The sequence below is a fragment of the Taudactylus pleione genome, unplaced genomic scaffold, assembly GCF_031769625.1.
Source record: "Taudactylus pleione unplaced genomic scaffold, aTauple2 ptg001573l, whole genome shotgun sequence".
Lineage (NCBI taxonomy): Eukaryota > Metazoa > Chordata > Amphibia > Anura > Myobatrachidae > Taudactylus > Taudactylus pleione.
In genome coordinates this window covers 1,299,772-1,320,837 of record NW_028285970.1, presented here as the reverse complement: position 1 = coordinate 1,320,837, position 21,066 = coordinate 1,299,772, and the positions used below count along the sequence as shown (strand labels likewise).

The 21,066-nt window shown below is 42.8% G+C and overlaps 1 protein-coding gene across 1 annotated transcript in view; it reads left to right on the top strand.

Moving 5' to 3' along the window:
• LOC148442294 (uncharacterized) overlaps positions 1 to 21,066 on the top strand; it is a 115,734-nt gene that overhangs the window by 57,496 nt on the left and 37,172 nt on the right. Inside the window, exon 2 of the mRNA XM_088464046.1 lies at positions 19,886 to 19,996. Within this exon, the coding sequence (XP_088320172.1) occupies positions 19,993 to 19,996 (4 nt within the window). The 5' untranslated portion in view covers positions 19,886 to 19,992. The remainder of the gene's footprint in view (positions 1 to 19,885; positions 19,997 to 21,066) is intronic.

The window sequence follows — 21,066 nt, the reverse complement described above, 5'->3', positions numbered from 1 at the left end:
GGTCCCTCTGTACGTTCTGGAGGCTGGTCTCCCTGGAAGAGTTGATAATTCATTTTATGAACATCATCTTCTCCACATTTTGTGGAAGCAACCTCCTACGCCTTTCGCTGACAAGGTTCCCGGCTGCACTAAACACTCTTTCGGAGTACACACTGGAGGGGGGGCAACTCAGGTAAAATAGAGCCAGTTTGTACAGGGACCTCCAAATTGCTTCTTTTTCCTGCCAGTACAGGTACGGACTGTCTGACATGCCTACTTGGATGCTGTCACCGATGTAATCCTTTAACAGACAGACGCACGCTTGTCGCTGCTGCTTTGAGGATTCAAGTGCGGCTACAGCCCACACAATTCACAAAGACAGAAAAAAAAAAGAATATTGTTATTGTTTGTGGAGCACACTTTGAGGGTTACACCACCCTTTAACAGACAGACGCACGCTTGTCGCTGCTGCTTTGAGGATGCAAGTGCGGCTACAGCCCACACAATTCACAAAGACAGAAAAAAGAAGAATATTTTAATTGTTTGTGTAGAACACTTTGAGGTGTCACCACCCTTTAACAGACAGACGCACGCTTGTCGCTGCTGCTTTAAGGATGCAGGTGCGGCTACAGCCCACACATTTCACAAAGACCAAAAAAAAAAGAACAATATTTTAATTGTTTGTGTAGAACACTTTGAGGTGTCACCACCGTTTAACAGACAGACGCACGCTTGTCGCTGCTGCTTTAAGGATGCAGGTGCGGCTACAGCCCACACAATTCACATAGACAGAAAAAAAAAGAACAATATTTTAATTGTTTGTGTAGCACACTTTGAGGGTGTCACCACCCTTTAACAGACAGACGCACGCTTGTCGCTGCTGCTTTGAGGATGCAAGTGTGGCTACATCGCACACAAGTCACAAACACATTAAAAAAATAGTTTTTTATTTTTTGGAACACTTTGAGAGTTACACCACCCTTTAACAGACAGACGCACGCTTGTTGCTGCTGCTTTAAGGATGCAGGTGCGGCTACAGCCCACACAATTCACAAAGACCGAAAAAAAAAGAATAATATTTTAATTGTTTGTGTAGAACACTTTGAGGGTGTCACCACCCTTTAACAGACAGACGCACGCTTGTCGCTGCTGCTTTAAGGATGCAGGTGCGGCTACACCCCACACAATTCACATAGACAGAAAAAAGAAGAATATTTTTATTGTTTGTGTAGCACACTTTGAGGGTGTCACCACCCTTTAACAGACAGACGCACGCTTGTCGCTGCTGCTTTAAGGATGCAGGTGCGGCTACATCGCACACAAGTCACAAACACATTAAAAAAATAGTTTTTTATTTTTTGGAGCACTTTGAGAGTTACACCACCCTTTAACAGACAGACGCACGCTTGTCGCTGCTGCTTTAAGGATGCAGGTGCGGCTACAGCCCACACATTTCACAAAGACCGAAAAAAAAGAACAATATTTTAATTGTTTGTGTAGAACACTTTGAGGGTGTCACCACCCTTTAACAGACAGACGCACGCTTGTCGCTGCTGCTTTAAGGATGCAGGTGCGGCTACAGCCCACACATTTCACAAAGACCGAAAAAAAAAGAACAATATTTTAATTGTTTGTGTAGAACACTTTGAGGGTGTCACCACCCTTTAACAGACAGACGCACGCTTGTCGCTGCTGCTTTAAGGATGCAGGTGCGGCTACAGCCCACACATTTCACAAAGACCAAAAAAAAAAGAACAATATTTTAATTGTTTGTGTAGCACACTTTGAGGGTGTCACCACCCTTTAACAGACAGACGCATGCTTGTCGCTGCTGCTTTAAGGATGCAGGTGCGGCTACAGCCCACACATTTCACAAAGACCAAAAAAAAAAGAACAATATTTTAATTGTTTGTGTAGCACACTTTGAGGGTGTCACCACCCTTTAACAGACAGACGCACGCTTGTCGCTGCTGCTTTAAGGATGCAGGTGCGGCTACAGCCCACACAATTCACAAAGACAGAAAAAAAAAGAACAATATTTTAATTGTTTGTGTAGCACACTTTGAGGGTGTCACCACCCTTTAACAGACAGACGCATGCTTGTCGCTGCTGCTTTAAGGATGCAGGTGCGGCTACAGCCCACACATTTCACAAAGACCAAAAAAAAAGAACAATATTTTTATTGTTTGTGTAGCACACTTTGAGGGTGTCACCACCCTTTAACAGACAGACGCACGCTTGTCGCTGCTGCTTTGAGGATGCAGGTGGAATCTAGACGGGATTTGGAACCGAGGACACACTACCTCCATCAATTGTCTAAATCCCACTGCACTAATGTCGGATACCGGACGCACGTCTAACACCAACATAGCAGTCAAGGCCTCAGTTATACGTTTTGCTTCAGGATGACTGCTGTCGTACTTCATCCTCATCGCTAGGGACTGTTGGAGGGTCAATTGTTTAGTAAAAGTAGTGATGTTCCTACTTCCTCTCTGGGATGATGAACAACTCCCAGCAGCAGCAACAGCACTAGGAGGAAGTGGTTCTTGATCTTTCCCTATTTTATTTTTATCGGAGAAAGTTTGGTCCTCCATTTATGTTATATTGATATATATACGTGCGGCTAAAGCGCACACAAACACAGAAAATATTATTTTATTTTTGCTGGAGAGTAGTGCACTTTGTGGGTTACACCACCCTTTAAGAAATGAGCCAGCCGGCTCTTTACTTATGGGACACAGGCGCACGCTTGGCGCTGCTCCTTTGTTGATGCACGTGCAGCCACAGTGCACACAATTCACAAACACAGAAAATAATTTTTTTTTTGGTTTGGACTGGAGTGTACTTTCGGGGGTTACAGCACCCTTAACGGTCAAGCCAGCCGGCCCTTTACTTATGACACAGGCGCACGCTTGGCACTACTTTGTTGATGCACGTGCGGCTACTGCGCACACAATTCACAAACACAGAAAATAATTTTTTTTTTGGTTTGGACTGGAGTGTACTTTCGGGGGTTACAGCACCCTTAACGGTCAAGCCAGCCGGCCCTTTACTTATGACACAGGCGCACGCTTGGCACTACTTTGTTGATGCACGTGCGGCTACTGCGCACACAATTCACAAACACAGAAAATAATTTTTTTTTTGGTTTGGACTGGAGTGTACTTTCGGGGGTTACAGCACCCTTAACGGTCAAGCCAGCCGGCCCTTTACTTATGACACAGGCGCACGCTTGGCACTACTTTGTTGATGCACGTGCGGCTACTGTGCACACAATTCACAAACACAGAAAATAATTTTTTTTTTGGTTTGGACTGGAGTGTACTTTCGGGGGTTACAGCACCCTTAACGGTCAAGCCAGCCGGCCCTTTACTTATGACACAGGCGCACGCTTGGCACTACTTTGTTGATGCACGTGCGGCTACTGCGCACACAATTCACAAACACAGAAAATAATTTTTTTTTTGGTTTGGACTGGAGTGTACTTTCGGGGGTTACAGCACCCTTAACGGTCAAGCCAGCCGGCCCTTTACTTATGACACAGGCGCACGCTTGGCACTACTTTGTTGATGCACGTGCGGCTACTGCGCACACAATTCACAAACACAGAAAATAATTTTTTTTTTGGTTTGGACTGGAGTGTACTTTCGGGGGTTACAGCACCCTTAACGGTCAAGCCAGCCGGCCCTTTACTTATGACACAGGCGCACGCTTGGCACTACTTTGTTGATGGACGTGCGGCTACTGCGCACACAATTCACAAACACAGAAAATAATTTTTTTTTTGGTTTGGACTGGAGTGTACTTTCGGGGGTTACAGCACCCTTAACGGTCAAGCCAGCCGGCCCTTTACTTATGACACAGGCGCACGCTTGGCACTACTTTGTTGATGCACGTGCGGCTACTGCGCACACAATTCACAAACACAGAAAATAATTTTTTTTTTGGTTTGGACTGGAGTGTACTTTCGGGGGTTACAGCACCCTTAACGGTCAAGCCAGCCGGCCCTTTACTTATGACACAGGCGCACGCTTGGCACTACTTTGTTGATGCACGTGCGGCTACTGCGCACACAATTCACAAACACAGAAAATAATTTTTTTTTTGATTTGGACTGGAGTGTACTTTCGGGGGTTACAGCACCCTTAACGGTCAAGCCAGCCGGCCCTTTACTTATGACACAGGCGCACGCTTGGCACTACTTTGTTGATGCACGTGCGGCTACTGCGCACACAATTCACAAACACAGAAAATAATTTTTTTTTTGGTTTGGACTGGAGTGTACTTTCGGGGGTTACAGCACCCTTAACGGTCAAGCCAGCCGGCCCTTTACTTATGACACAGGCGCACGCTTGGCACTACTTTGTTGATGCACGTGCGGCTACTGCGCACACAATTCACAAACACAGAAAATAATTTTTTTTTTGGTTTGGACTGGAGTGTACTTTCGGGGGTTACAGCACCCTTAACGGTCAAGCCAGCCGGCCCTTTACTTATGACACAGGCGCACGCTTGGCACTACTTTGTTGATGCACGTGCGGCTACTGCGCACACAATTCACAAACACAGAAAATAATTTTTTTTTTGGTTTGGACTGGAGTGTACTTTCGGGGGTTACAGCACCCTTAACGGTCAAGCCAGCCGGCCCTTTACTTATGACACAGGCGCACGCTTGGCACTACTTTGTTGATGCACGTGCGGCTACTGCGCACACAATTCACAAACACAGAAAATAATTTTTTTTTTGGTTTGGACTGGAGTGTACTTTCGGGGGTTACAGCACCCTTAACGGTCAAGCCAGCCGGCCCTTTACTTATGACACAGGCGCACGCTTGGCACTACTTTGTTGATGCACGTGCGGCTACTGTGCACACAATTCACAAACACAGAAAATAATTTTTTTTTTGGTTTATACTGGAGTGTACTTTCGGGGGTTACAGCACCCTTAACGGTCAAGCCAGCCGGCCCTTTACTTATGACACAGGCGCACGCTTGGCACTACTTTGTTGATGCACGTGCGGCTACTGCGCACACAATTCACAAACACAGAAAATAATTTTTTTTTTGGTTTGGACTGGAGTGTACTTTCGGGGGTTACAGCACCCTTAACGGTCAAGCCAGCCGGCCCTTTACTTATGACACAGGCGCACGCTTGGCACTACTTTGTTGATGCACGTGCGGCTACTGCGCACACAATTCACAAACACAGAAAATAATTTTTTTTTTGGTTTGGACTGGAGTGTACTTTCGGGGGTTACAGCACCCTTAACGGTCAAGCCAGCCGGCCCTTTACTTATGACACAGGCGCACGCTTGGCACTACTTTGTTGATGCACGTGCGGCTACTGCGCACACAATTCACAAACACAGAAAATAATTTTTTTTTTGGTTTGGACTGGAGTGTACTTTCGGGGGTTACAGCACCCTTAACGGTCAAGCCAGCCGGCCCTTTACTTATGACACAGGCGCACGCTTGGCACTACTTTGTTGATGCACGTGCGGCTACTGCGCACACAATTCACAAACACAGAAAATAATTTTTTTTTTGGTTTGGACTGGAGTGTACTTTCGGGGGTTACAGCACCCTTAACGGTCAAGCCAGCCGGCCCTTTACTTATGACACAGGCGCACGCTTGGCACTACTTTGTTGATGCACGTGCGGCTACTGCGCACACAATTCACAAACACAGAAAATAATTTTTTTTTTGATTTGGACTGGAGTGTACTTTCGGGGGTTACAGCACCCTTAACGGTCAAGCCAGCCGGCCCTTTACTTATGACACAGGCGCACGCTTGGCACTACTTTGTTGATGCACGTGCGGCTACTGCGCACACAATTCACAAACACAGAAAATAATTTTTTTTTTGGTTTGGACTGGAGTGTACTTTCGGGGGTTACAGCACCCTTAACGGTCAAGCCAGCCGGCCCTTTACTTATGACACAGGCGCATGCTTGGCACTACTTTGTTGATGCACGTGCGGCTACTGCGCACACAATTCACAAACACAGAAAATAATTTTTTTTTTGGTTTGGACTGGAGTGTACTTTCGGGGGTTACAGCACCCTTAACGGTCAAGCCAGCCGGCCCTTTACTTATGACACAGGCGCACGCTTGGCACTACTTTGTTGATGCACGTGCGGCTACTGCGCACACAATTCACAAACACAGAAAATAATTTTTTTTTTGGTTTGGACTGGAGTGTACTTTCGGGGGTTACAGCACCCTTAACGGTCAAGCCAGCCGGCCCTTTACTTATGACACAGGCGCACGCTTGGCACTACTTTGTTGATGCACGTGCGGCTACTGCGCACACAATTCACAAACACAGAAAATATATTATTTTTTTAGCACTTGGGGGGAGCACCCCTGATGGACAGAGCACCCCCTGGACAACACTGCAGCACTCCTTTAGGACTGGGACACTGCACAGGACTTTGGAGTGGACACAGCCCCTATGGAGAACTGACTGCACAACACAGTCCAGCCAGCCCCTATGGACTTTGAAGTAGTGGACACAGCCCCTATTAACAACAGCAGCACAGCACAACACAGCCAGCCCCTATGGACTTTGAAGTAGTGGACAACAGCAGCACTACACTACACAGCCCTAACTCCCACCCTCCCTCTTCACTGTCCACAGCCGAGTGAGAAAATGGCGCCGACGTGGGTACCTTATATAGGATCCAAAACCCGCGAGACTCGGAAGGCGGGATGATGACGTTTTGCCTCGATTTCAGATCCGAGTCAGGCGGGAAAAGTCGAGCCTGATTCGGATCGGACTCGGATCGGGGGGGCTCGGGGGGGTTCGGATTTCAGAAATCCGAACCCGCTCACCCCTATTTTAAACACAGATATTCAAGCTGTTAACAATATTCTCATGTAGGCAATTAGATTATCAACAATTGATTTAGATTATATTAGCTGTAAAATGGTAACCTGTAAAAATGCAACTGTGTAATTTTCAAAACTAGGTGATTCATCTAAATAGGACTTTCTAGAACTGCTGTAAGAAGTATTTTTCCAAGTCAGGAACAATTACAAGTAAACATACATTAAATATAAATAAGCATGAAACTTAACACCAGTAATTCAGTTGTTGTACAGTCTATAGTGAAAGGGTATCATTTTCGCCTATCAGCTGAATCAAGTGTATACATTTTTAAATACTTTCTGAACTCCAACCAACTTAATCAAGAGCTCCAGCGTTAATAAGGAACATTCTTATTTTGAGCAGTATCCTCATGGAGTCAGGTAAACCTACTTTTAATTTTTACAAACGAATAATGAACTTGTACATTTGCTGATCTACAAACTCAGATATTTAAATAATGAATTGTGATAGATAATGTTTGCTAATGTCAGAGCTAGCATGTGTGCTTTTTATAGAAGCAAATGTTGAAGAGCGTATTAGAACTGAAGTTATTTTATATATACAGTGTCGATTATGATAGAGGAAGCATTTTAACATAGGATGTTAGGGGAGAGACTGGCTACCAGACCCCAGGTAAGTAAGCTTTAGGGACCTGGGTGTAATTATGCATAATCCACATAACACTGAATATTCAATTTGGGGGAAAATGATCATTTAATATAAAATTCATTAGACATCTATTAGAGAACTATAATCATGGGGGCTGATACTGAGTTGGGTGCAACTAACAATACAAATTTCAGCATACTCTACATGCGCCAAAGAAAGAAAGTGGCTTCTGCGCATGCTCTGGATCAGATATCCACACATGGATGCATATCGCTACTACATACAGATTGATCAGTCCATTGATGAACCACACTTTCCAAGAAGTGGGCATAGGCAAACGCAGGGGGGTGGTTCCGTCTGCCTGGAAATCCCCCTTCCCAGCCCGCACCATTACCACAATAGAAATAGTAATATAATGGAATTTTACTAGTGCTGCATGTTCTTCTCAGTATCATAAATGAAATACATAGCACCACCTGTGGATCTTTTATCATGTATCAGCAAGTAATAAATAACCTGTGCACCAATTAGGGGATTTGGAAACATGCACTGTTAGGGATGTGCTGCTATAGAGCCCAATATGTACATATATGTCCAGGGCAGTGCTGCTGCTCCCCCAGACTCCTAGACTTGCTCCCATGCCCTGGAATGGTGCCCACATCTAAAATGTAAACATTCAGCTCAAGCAGGATGGCCCTACTGCCGCATCTAATGGCTTACTGTGATTACTGGTCCTGTATATGCTGGAATTATGACACACAATACACTTTGTATGATGGATATTAAAGCTGGATAAGTGGTAATTATGCCCTCTCCATGGACTGGCCACACTCACCCTAAAATCACGCATTTGGAAACCCCCCTCTAGAAATCCTGCGTTTGCCACTGGTGGGCGTATCTGGGCAGTAACTAGGCAGCAATCATGTCTCGTGGGAATGTCATGGGTGTATAAGCAGACTTCCTTGCTCAATCATAGTGTGCTGGAGGAGATGGGACGTCTGTTTCAGATGGGTCTTTTGCATCCAGCATGGGGCTGGTGTGAGGACTTATACTAATGATGATGGCTGTGGACGTAAGATCAGTGGGCGGGATTGGCTTCCACATGCAGTCACACTGAATTTTAGCATACAAAAGGTGGTGTTTCGCATTAGCATAAATTAATAAGCAGGCTGCCATGGCCATATGGAAAAGCCTCTGCGACCGTCTCAGATACAACTCCATTATGTTTTACTTACAGTATATGCAAATTAAATAATTTTACTATATATAGGAACTTGACATTTCGCCAGAATATTGCACATATTTTAGAATGTATAGATCAATCCTATTTTTACCATGCCTGAGCACCATATTGCAAACTGCAAATTGATGTACTCAAGTGACAATTTGTAAATACAGTATTATGTATTCCATTTTAACTGTAAATTACCCTATTTTATTGGTTTACAAAATAAAGAAATGTTTAATACCTACAGTAGCTTATTGATTATTAGAAATCACTTTTGTAGAATTACATTTTTTTTTTAAAAATGTGATGTTTAAATTTTTCGTAACTTCCAAATATTACTTGTTGGTAAAGGCATATGTCTACTTTTTCCAGCTGTACTGTTAACCCGCTTATCACTCACACAGTGAATTTCCCTATAGCCATATGTAGCTGTGACCTTGAATTACTATACTCCTAATTCTGTAAAACTACTTTTTGCAGAAATTAAGCAGATACAGTAAGGGTAAGTATAATAGCTACATTCAAAAGTAAAGGTGCATATCCACTAGCAGATAGTGGAACGACAGTACAATTACAACATTGTGATCGTACAGTCATTCGTCTTCCCCTGCAGTGCCTACCCTAAATGATATGTCGTTCAGTGTAGGCACCCTCCCTCATCCCTGAACATGGTCAATCTGTCGTTATCGGCAGATTGACCAGCATGTTCAGGCGATGATTGATAGCGGAAACGAAAAGCGGGAACGCGCATTGCTGGTCGTTTCTGACATTTTCATGCCCGATTTGTGCACAATTAATGAGTGGTTGAACGATAATGATATTGTTATTGTTCAATTGCTCATTTTAATTGTCAAGTGGATACCCGCTTTTAGTGCTAATGGATAAAAACAGGCTACAATGCTGATTACTTTCACTTAAAAGTAGGGATGTGCAGGCTCGGATAGGTTCGAGTTTGCACGTGGAGTTCGGATTTTTCCCTCCAAAAAAACGGAACTCAGAACGAGGCAAAACGTCATCTTACATGGACGAACATCATCATTCCTGGACAAAAGACCAGGAATGATGATGTTCGTCCATGTAAGATGACGTTTTGCCTCGTTCTGAGTTCCGTTTTTTTGGAGGGAAAAATCCGAACTCCACGTGCAAACTCGAACCTATCCGAGCCTGCACATCCCTACTTAAAAGTCATCCTCTCTACATAGTCTACATTGTTCTCTCACTCACCAAACAAACCTTACAAATCCCTACTTTCCAATTGATCCAACAACCGCCATTGTGTGTTCATCACGGACAACTTGCTTTTCTGTCCTTCCCCTTCATACTCGTTGCTTACAACAAAATCTCCTCTCATTAGATCCATCACCACCTAACCATTACCACTCACCCTGCCACCATCAGTTACTTTGCGCCTGTAGCTGAGTCTGAGATTCTAACTCTCTACCTACTATCTTAACCCTGTATGTTCCAAGATCCTCTACTGCCTGCTTAAATCTTCAACTTTTCCCTCTCCATCAGTGGCTTACTCTCCAACTTCAAACATACACTTACATACCAGTTTCTCAAAAAAACATCTCTTTACACATCTTCTTCCTTCAACTACTGCCCAATTTCTGTACTCACCTTTCCAAAATTGGAATATGAATGACTTATCTTCAAGCAACTGGCCCAACTTATCTTCTCTCATAATTTTTTCAAGCATCTTCAGTCTGATTGTACTCTCTACATGCCACCAAAACTGCCCTCACAAAAATGAACACTTACCTATTTTTGGCTAAGTTAGAGGGCAAATTCACTCTTTTCTTAAATCTCTACTTTTAACACTATAAACTACTCTTTTCTTTTTCTTTGATGCTCTTTAACCTTAATGGCACTGCCTTCACCTGGTTTGCTTCCTACCTCTCCAGTCGTTCCTTGAATGTCTGTACTTCCGACTTTTATTTCCCTCTTTGTCCTCTCTCAATTGTTGGGTCCCTCATGGCCCCCTCTACCACATGTACACAGGTGATATCCAAATCTGTTTTTCAAACCCTGTAGTCTCTAGTTCTTTCTTTTACTATGTGTCCAAGTGCTTCTATGCCTTCTCTAACTGTGTGACTCAACAACCTTTCCTCTCTAAATTCATACTAAATATTATGGCTAGACTATACTTCCTCTCCTGTCACTCCTCATCAGCTGCAAATCCTTGTAATTCCCTTCTCTGGCTCCCATTTCACAGAGAGTTAAATTGCAACTCCCCACTCTTATTGCCTCCTGTCTTCAAAACTTCTCCCAAGCTGCTTCCCACCTGTGAAACTCATTATTTTACCCTACCAAAGTTTCTACCAACCTAATATATATCAAACACTCTACATACTTGCCTGCCATACCCCTCAGACCCTCATTGCTATTCCCCTATTCCTCTATCCACTACTTTCACGTGTGTCCCATTTGTTGTTCCTACTGTCTCTTATTGCCTCCTCCCTCTAGAATGAAAGTTCTCTGATACACAGTCCTCTCTATCCAATCTATCATGTCTGTCCATCTACTATCCATCTACTTCTAATGTTTCTGTTATGACTTCCACTAAATTTTTGTGAGTGCTATGCTGATTTTTAACTCATCTGCACAGAATTGTTTGAGCATAACTCATAATTCTACTTGTACCATACATTTGCTGTAATGATGAATTGTATTACAATATGTGTATGTTAACTGTATGGCACTGTGGAATTTGTGGCACCTTGTATAAAACTGATGATTTTCATGGTTGTGAGTTAGTAGGAAGTTAAAAAATGACATATTTGCACTTTGACAAAACCATGCTGTACTGTAGGTGCAGCATATTTAAAACGTGCAAAGGGATTTAAAGTTTCAAAGGGGTGTGTCCCAGCTTATTTCTACTTTTAAGTGTAAAAACAATGCTGAAAAGCTACCATGGTTTGGAGCGGAACGCGTTAGAAGATCTACATGTTGAGTGTCCCTGGAGGCTTTTTGAGACTGGTAATCCGAGATAGGAGGGATCAACAATTCAATCACAAAGGGACAACAGTTGGCTGCATTCTAGCATGGACTGTTATACCTGGAGGTCAGGAGAGTCCAGCAGTGAAGCAACAAACAAAAACCACTAGGATCCAAGTATCGGGTTATGGTCTAATGCACATGGCAGTCTGGAAAACATGGGAGAATAATGCAGATGATTATATCATACAAGTATACATGGTTGGACATACCAGGAGTCAGTAGTGATATACACCGAATGTTATTTGATAAACCCTTGTGACATAGATATGGACACAGTGTTATAAAGTAGTTTTACCTCTGGATATTTTAAGCCTCAATTGGGATGCTTATATGATAAACTAATTGATCAATTTGAGTATAATCCACCTATAGAACACAGTACGCTAATATGAATTATTATGTGTGTGTGCGTGTATATATAAGTCATGTGCGCCTCATCGCTGCTGCTGCACTGCTTCTCTTTGGTATGTTGCCAGGCAGAGTCTGGAGGGGCAGTCCCTATGGATGTGGGACAGGCAGATTGATAAGGCAGCCCTGGGGTCCTCTCAGTCCTAACCAGCCTGATGACAGCACTGACTGTGCACACCCCCTGCTGTGCCACCACTACCTGCTTGCCCGCACTGTTAGGGTGAGACCCTGCATGCCCTTGCACTGACCAGCTCAATGGCAGCCATATGACAGCCCTGATTCCCCCCCCCCATGCGTTCCATGCCTGTCGCCGCTGATGGGGAGTGAGCCCTGCATGCCACTCATTGACAGCCCTGACATCCTGATCCCCCCCCTGTGCTACCTGCTGCCGCTGATAGGGAGAGAGCTCCTGCACTAATCCGCCCGATGACAGCCCTGACACCTTCCACTGCTGCGCTACCTCCCGCCGCTGATAGCCAATGACAGCCTTGACACACACACCCTTCCTCCGCTGTGCTACCTGCCGCTGCTGATAGCGCAGTGGGGGGAAGGCATGTGTCAGGGCTGTCATTGGCTACCAGCCGCTGATGACAATCCTGACATCCCCTCTCCCCCGCTGCTCTACCTGCCGCAGATGACAATCCTGACATCCCCGCTCTCCCACTGCGCTACCTGCCACCACTGACAGCCGCTACACTATGCTGATTCTGCTGCTGCCGCTGACAGCCGGCCAGGCCGGAGGTTCCCTACCCCTGGAATAAAGGAACAATGGATCATAAAGTAGTATGAACTGAGGCTGCAAGTGAAGCCTCAGAGGGCCACAGGAGGCACTAGCTCTACTTGTTGCAACTCGTTGCCATTGTTGAGGATAGAGAATGCTACTGTGCATACTCCATACTGGATCCTCCAGGGATGTTTCAATCCCTACCAAGATGACTGCCATCTGTAGTTCTGCACCTGTGTGGCACCACCTTGTCACTGTGTTAGAGTGCCACAGTCGAAGACGGACTTTTTTCTCTTGGCTCTGATGAGATCCACTAATTCTGCATTTCACAAACCACACCACCATTTTAGTGACACTGGCTCCACTACAGCTGTGCACTGCTATCTGCATAAGTCACTCCTCTCCTCTCCATGACCAGTTTGAGTGAGTATAACTGTGAGTACCGTACCGCTGCACTACCACATTGCTGTCAGATAAACCACCCCACTGGTTAAGTACAGGAATGTTCATTGACTCAGGGCATCTGCTGGTGTGTACATACACTTTGCCATACCAGTGCTACTTGTACACACATATTCCAACAGTGTTGAGTTAGTAACAGCCTCATCCTCTCCCTGTTAGATACACTGCTGGTAACTGAAAAGTAAAATACAGCACTGTAATTACATTCACATGGAATGTGCATTGTGACTTGTGGATGAATCATATCCTGACTACACTTTTCGTTGGCTCATATGTGTCTTAGTGTGAAATCATGTATTGTGTGTTTGCCTATCTGCTTTGAAAAAATAAAGGAAAATCTGCTTCGAGCATTGTGGGTGTTGTTTCAACAGTTCATTCCTTTCACAAGAAAAAAAAGGTTATATAGAAGTCTAAGCATGTCTGTGCCACACCCAAACCTAATTAAGCAGTTTTACCATGGCTTCATTTCATTTTTTCCACCCAGTGGTGGAATTTGCAGTGCACTGACCTTCATTTCAAGAAATACAGTAACACCACAATACAGTTTTCAATAGAATGGTATAAATGTTGTCTACTGCAAGAAAGAAATTAAAAATGATCACACATATCCAATAAATTGCGTTGCTCATATAGGACCTTATTAATCATCACTTAATTTCTACAAATGTATGTAAAAATCAACATTTCATCTACTGTAGTAGAAATTAAGTTTTAGGGCCATTCATTTTAAAGGTAATGCAGGAGATATCACTGATATTTCCTGCTTACCTTTTAGTCCCGATCTGTCCTACTGTCCCCACACAATATAATGGGGACCAAATTCATAAAGCTCCAAAAATACAATATTTTCAGAGCTTCACTGCAGGAGTATTCAGATCCCTACGCCCCTGACCGCATCCTTCCGCCGGACGCCAGGGCTTTGTGCACCTGCGTGAACCCTAGTTAGGGAACATAGCTGATTTTGGATCAGCTGACTCCACACTGGAGCAATGTTTCTGCGCTCACCCCAATGTAGGAATGCTAATTATCAGGGGCCACCCGGCCCCCCATAATTAACGTAATGAATATGCCCAATAGGCTTTCAATTAGTTACTATATAAAGCAGCGCTTTGTTGTAATGGTTAATGCATGTGCAGTACCATAATGTTTTTCTCTTTACTACAGTATTGTGCAGTATTTTGTAATGAGATTGTTGGAGTGAAATAACAACTTATTGTGAGAAATGGAAAGAAATAAATGTGACATAAAATAGAAAATAGAGAGTGCTGAAAGGTCTCACTAAATTATGGCCACGTACTGTAAATCAGAAATGTTGTTTTTCTGGGATTCGCTGAGCTTCATTGATTTAACTGTAAATGCAGGTTTTGTGTTTTGCTTACTTTACATGTAAATGTAGGATTTTGTGACATAATTATTTGAACAAAAGATATGAAATTTGAAGAAAATGGTTACATAGTAAGGTAATTAAATATCAGTATAATTTGGGAATGTAATTGCATACTTCCCACTTGTCCCAAATTTAGCAAGATAGCATGGATTCATGTGCATTAATGATCAGATCAGGACAGGGTTTTGTCAGAATAGGAACAGGGATTATTTATTTTGTCCTAATTTAACGTCTAAATATTTTGAGGTATGTAACTGGGGGCCGGCATGTAGATGAAAACTTTGCACATTTTTCAAAATTATATCTACAGTATTAGGCACATAGCATTATTACACTTTCTCTTCATAGTACATATCTATATTATCCCAAGCCTTCAATAAACAAGGTATAAAATAATGAGTCCACATTTATTTGATTAGCATTTAGTTATTGTGTCTTCTGCATACACTATTGCCTAGTTACACATAGTAGCTTGATTATGAAATGGTCCCTGTTGCTAAATGCCAACCTTCATAGAATTTGTACAAAGGCAACAAGGATTAAAGGTCAAATGTTTGCTTTAAAGGTTCTGATTAAATTAAAATAACTTCTCTACAGTGGTATAATTGCTAAGTGTACAGATAATGCAAATGCTACAAAGCCAAAAACCCTATGGGGCCACAATATGTAGATTTATTTCACACCTTATTACCTTGCAAACCCTGGCAGCCACATGATATTCTCTGCCATTGATATTACACTATTTTCCTTTTTGTATATAAAAGAAGTTTGTTTTTTTGTTTCTTTGTTTGTTGGCGAATACTTTACACAGCTCTCAAGGTAAAGCTGCGAAATCTTACATAGTTATTTAGTATTGAAAAAGCAAGCTATCAGACCACATAGTGACAACGCAACAATGAGACAGAGCGACAAATTTTATTTATAAAATTCATTGGTCTGTTTGTCTGTACAGTTATGCATTCGGATACCCCTGCATTGATCAGGATGAAACCAATATGAGGTGGTCCAGTAAGATCCTGGACAGGTTTTAGGGGGGTTAGGGTCCTGGTTGGACCTCCCGTTGGTGTACACTGGGCAGAAATTTGACTCGGGGAGCCTTCCACTAGATAGATTTGGACGAAAACTTCACAGAGTGGTAACATTGGATTCTAGAAAACATACTAGGGGGGTTGAGGTCCTGGCTGGACCTCCTGTTGGTGTATGCTGGGCAGAACTTTGACCCGGGGAGCCTGTTCTTGGCCTTTCACTGGATGGATTTTGGTGAAAACTTCACAGAGTGGTGGCAAGTGGCCTGGGATGCCTAATCGAGTGGTTGAGGTCCCGCTCAGAGTTCACGGCGGAATGCACCCAGTAGAACTTTTATCCAGGGAGCCTGTTCAGACCAGGGGAGCCTATTCTGATCTTCTACTGGATGGATTTGGATGAAAACTTTCCAAAGTGGTAACATTGGATCCAAGAAAACATATTAAGGGGTTGTGTTTCAGTCAGACCCCCACTGCATGGATTTGGATGAAAACTTCACACAGGGGTGGCAATTGGTCTGGGATGCCTAATGGAGTGATATGGGTCCCGGTCGGACCTCACGGCGGAGTGCGCCGGGAGAGAATCTTGATCCAGGGAGAATATTCTGGACCTTCCACTGGATGGATTTGGATGATATCACATAACAAAACTTAATAAGTTGAAGATACACCCTTGCATCAATTAGGTTGAAGCCAATACGAGGTGGTCCAGTTGGATCCTAGCCATGTTTTAGGGGGTTTAGGGTCCAAGTCAGATCTCCAGTTGGTGTACGCTGGGCAGAACTTTGACCCAGGGAGCCTTTTCTGAGCCTTTCACTGGATGGATCTGGATGGAAACTTCACAGAGGTGTCGCAATTGGTCTGGGATACCTAATGGAGTGGTTAGGGTCCAGGTTGGACATCACGGTGGACTGCGCCGGGCAGAACTTTGACCAAGGGGCCTGTTCTGGGCCTTCCACTGGGGTATTTGGACGACATCACATAATGAAACTTAATACCTTGAAGATTTAAACCTGGGCAATGCCAGGTACAGTACTTCAGATAGTAGTAAATAAACTTAAAGCATGCCTAAAAGTCAGTTTTTTTCATCTTCCAAATTTTACTATATGCAAAATGCTCTACTACATTTACCTACTCAACTGCTTTTCTTGATTTTTCATTTGAAATAACCTATCCTGAAATAATTAATTCCTGATAAAATTATTTTATCAGGAATAATTAATTGGCCCCAGAAGTGTACATGTTATCATTTGAACACAAACAGATTAGAGCTCCCATATTGTTGAAGTAACACTCCTATGGGATGAACTTTGCAACCATCTCATGCTTCTAGGTGCCAAATACTATAAAATATTTATACTTTATCCCCATGTTCTTCAGGAATTTTAGTAATAAACTATTTTTAAGGTTAAGATTTTCATGAGAGCCTTGCCTTTTGATAACTAGAAAATTTTCATTCAACTAATGCATTGGTTTTTTTTTCTAGAATCTTTGTTCAGTTCTTATTCATGTAATTAAATTAGCAGTAAGCTTTTGTGGCAGGTTCTGTCTGTAGTACAAGTCCCACAGTTTTCAGGGTTTTATTTTTCCCAGCAAATTATATAAAAATACAACATACAGTATATGTTGCAATACAATTGACAGTTGTAAAAGTTTTTAAGGCCAACACTACTCAAAACTGAAAATATATTTTTGGGTGGAACTTTGATATTATGGGGGTATCCAATTAGCCGCGGTAAATTACCGTGGCTAATTACCTCGCCCGGGGTTATCCAATTAGCCCCGAAATCGGGCTGATGCTGACAATTATCGGGGTTTCTATTTCTGGACCTGATGTGTCCCGAAAAAGTATCCAAAATAATTGAGTTTTTTTTCACCTGAAAAAAGGCGAAAACACATAGGTCCGCAAGCTTATCATGGCACATATCTGTTTTCGGGAGAACTATCCTATTTTTTCTAACAAAATAACAGGATAGGGTGAAATAAAAACATTGTCGAAAAATGGGGATAATCGGCAAAAAATCCCAATTTTTCACTGATCGTGGGTGTCAATTAGCACCCAAACAATGTTCGGGGCTAATTGGATACCACTCTATAATATGATGGGCCTGGTTTAGAGTTAGGAGCAAGTCAATCCAAAGAATGCTGGGATGTAATAAGGGGCATGCGAGCAGTGCCACCACACAGGATGTAAAGTGTAGGGGGCTGCACCATCATAGCCCCTGTGGAACCTGTGTTTGGCTTGCAGGGTGCCTATAATGGTACACTGCAGCCTGGAGAACCACCCAAAAGCTTACTCAGCTTCTTGGTCAGGACATGCACCCCCTTCATTCTAAATCTGTCTTGTTATTTGCGATTTGTCCCTCCTGCAGCTCAACATATATTTGCCAAGAATCAAAATTGCACTTTCTAGCTGTATTGAACCCAAACTGTAAATTTAACCCATAAAATTGATCTTGATGTGTATTTTCAATCATCTACTGTGGAGAACCTGTGAGGGGTTCAGGATTATTTTCCTACTCTGCTCTTCACATAGACTGCAGAGTTCAGCATGGACATCACCCAACTCTGCAAGTTGCGCTACATTAAGCGTGATTCCCGCAACTTTCCATTTATAATTGAATTGCACAAGCTATTTGAGTTTGTTTGAAAAATATATCCCACATTATGTACAGCAATTTACTGTGGGACGTCAGAGTACAGAACTTGTGGCTTAATGAATTCTTTTATAGAAATAACATTTTAAAAAAAATTTTGTTGTGATTCCAAAAGTTTATTTAGAAATGTTGACATTTAAAATGTGTGCTTATGCCTAGTAAAATAATACATGGTTCAAAATATTGTTTATTTGTTTTATGTTATTTATCATTAAAGCTTTACCCATAGTCTAAAAATATTTTTTTTCTTATAGCCCTATTTATAAAATAAAGTCCCCGATTTAGTGGCCTGTTCGTTCAGGCTAATCTCTTGAGCTACTGGACAGATTTTGATGGGATTTTCACTATTCTATACAACATTGGTCGAGGAAAGTTAAGGTGTATGAAGCATTCATCTGTGATAAGATGCAGGGGGCTGTGGTAAGAACAAGTGGCAGGAGTGAGAAGCAGGGGCAAGTGGAGAGATGTAAGGCTCTGTGCTGAAATATAGGATGCTATGGTGAAATGCAGGGGGCTGGAGTTAGAAGCAGGAGGCTGTTTTGAGATGTAGGGGGCTGTGGTGAGGTGCAGGGGTCTGTGGTGAGGTGCAGGAGACTGTGGTGACATAGCGTAGGTTGTTATGAGATACAGGGGGCTGTGGTGAGATGAAATTGCTCCTCCTTTAAAAAAAATATAAGAATTGTTTTAGACATAAATGAAATAGAAACGGTAAAAAAAGGGGAAAAACTTAAATATTGTATCAGTAAACAGGGCTTACATAATTATTTTCTGGAGAAACCGGATAATATGTATAAATCTCTACATAAAATAAAGTCCACCTTAGTGATATATCTTTAACGGTTTAGTCAGTGTAAACCAAGAAAGCACTTGGACGTATATTGTTTCATTGACTTGCTTCACTAAAATCGCCACTGCTCAGCTCCCTTTTGTCATACATAAATGTATCATACACCTAAACCAGTGTTGGCTAACCTTGACACTCCAGCTGTTATGGAACTACATAACCCAGCATGCACTGCTACAGTTTTGCTATTAGGGCATGCTAAAACTGTGGCAGGGCATGCTGGGATATATAGTTCCACAACAGCTGGAGTGTCAAGGTTAGCCAACACTGAGCTAAACCTTCCACCACAAATGCTCTATAGAGTAGTGAAAACTGCATTAAATTCTGTCTAGTGGTTCTCAAAATTAGCCTGAACAAACCGGCAGACGCCTACCAGGGACTTTATTTTATACTAAGTATAGATTATATATAAAGTGTTAAAATTCTATACAAACTTTCAAAATGTCACTTTTAATAAAAGTTTTGCCAATCAATTTGCTGAAAATAAACCCTTTGTTTTAATATCACTAATGTTCTTACAAACCAAACCATGGTCAGCCATTTCTAGTGTTCCTCCTGCAGCATATTAACATAAGGATGCAAAATCTCTATGTTCTTCATGCTGCAGATGGTCCTATGTTTGACAAAGAATATAAAGGGACGTAATAATGCCAACAATGTATGATTGCCTCTTAAAATGTCTATTGTCTTTAGCTTCTTATTTCACATCATCATATGACAATATCCAGCATTCATCCAGATTATGTATATGGAAGAAGAAAAAGAATAAAGTGTTCCCTGCATCACAAAGTCTATACCAGATGGGTGAGACATGTATTGTATTATTCTGCTACATTGCATTATAGTACACACAGAGATGCATTTCTATGTCTGTCCTGTTATTAAGATATCTATGTAGATGATCATGTCAGCGTAAAGCTTTTGCACAATGGGGTCAATGCAGGGATGAATGTAAGTCAGCTACAACTGCCTTTGCATATTCAAATAAATGTGCATTTTCACCAGTATGCTGAGTTGACCTCCACATGCCTGGACTGTCCCTATTCATACAGTAGATTTCCTAGTCATCATCATTATCAGTGCACACTTGTACCAGCCCTATCTTTAGTGCAAGAGATGGGTCTGATAACCTTATTCACGCATAGACACAACTCTACATAGTCCACAATTCCTGCAAAACACCCTCAGTGAACTTTACCCACATGCGAATGCCCTGTTACCACCTTACGGAGCATATACAGCATGAAAGAATGTGAGATCCACTCGCAAATCTGACGTATGTTCAACTCTACATTAGCCTCAATGAAAGTTGTTTTTTCATAATAGCATGCTGACCTAGCTAGGTATAATGCTTTAATCTAGACAGCTGTGTAGTACGAGTATACAGGCCTGGACTGGGCTTCCAAGGAGCCAGTTAATTCCCTAGTGGGCCCCACTGATTTCATGCCATGCCCATTTATGGGAGGGACGGGGCTTCGTGGGGCGCGATCAAGGACGGGGCTTTGCAGGTAGTGATTGGGGGTGGGGCTTCGTGATTGCGATGAAGGGAGGGGGAGATCTGGGGGATTTCAGCCCAGTGCCCACAGTTCATGTATGTCTTCCCTCCTGGCTGCTTCCCTCCCAGACTGATCTAGAATGTGGAGCCACTAACCAGCATGCATACAGTTGCGTACTGTGGGCCTGATTCGGCCAGAAACACAGTTGCTAATATGCACGCAATCGGCCGATTGTTGTGTTCTGCGCATGCGTATGCATCACTGCGATTGCAGCAGCTACACAGACACATTACAGAGTGATTGTCAGGAAGTGCCGTTTGTGGGTGGTGACGGGGGGTGGTTGGGCAAACGCAGGCGTGCCAGTGCGTTTGCATGCCG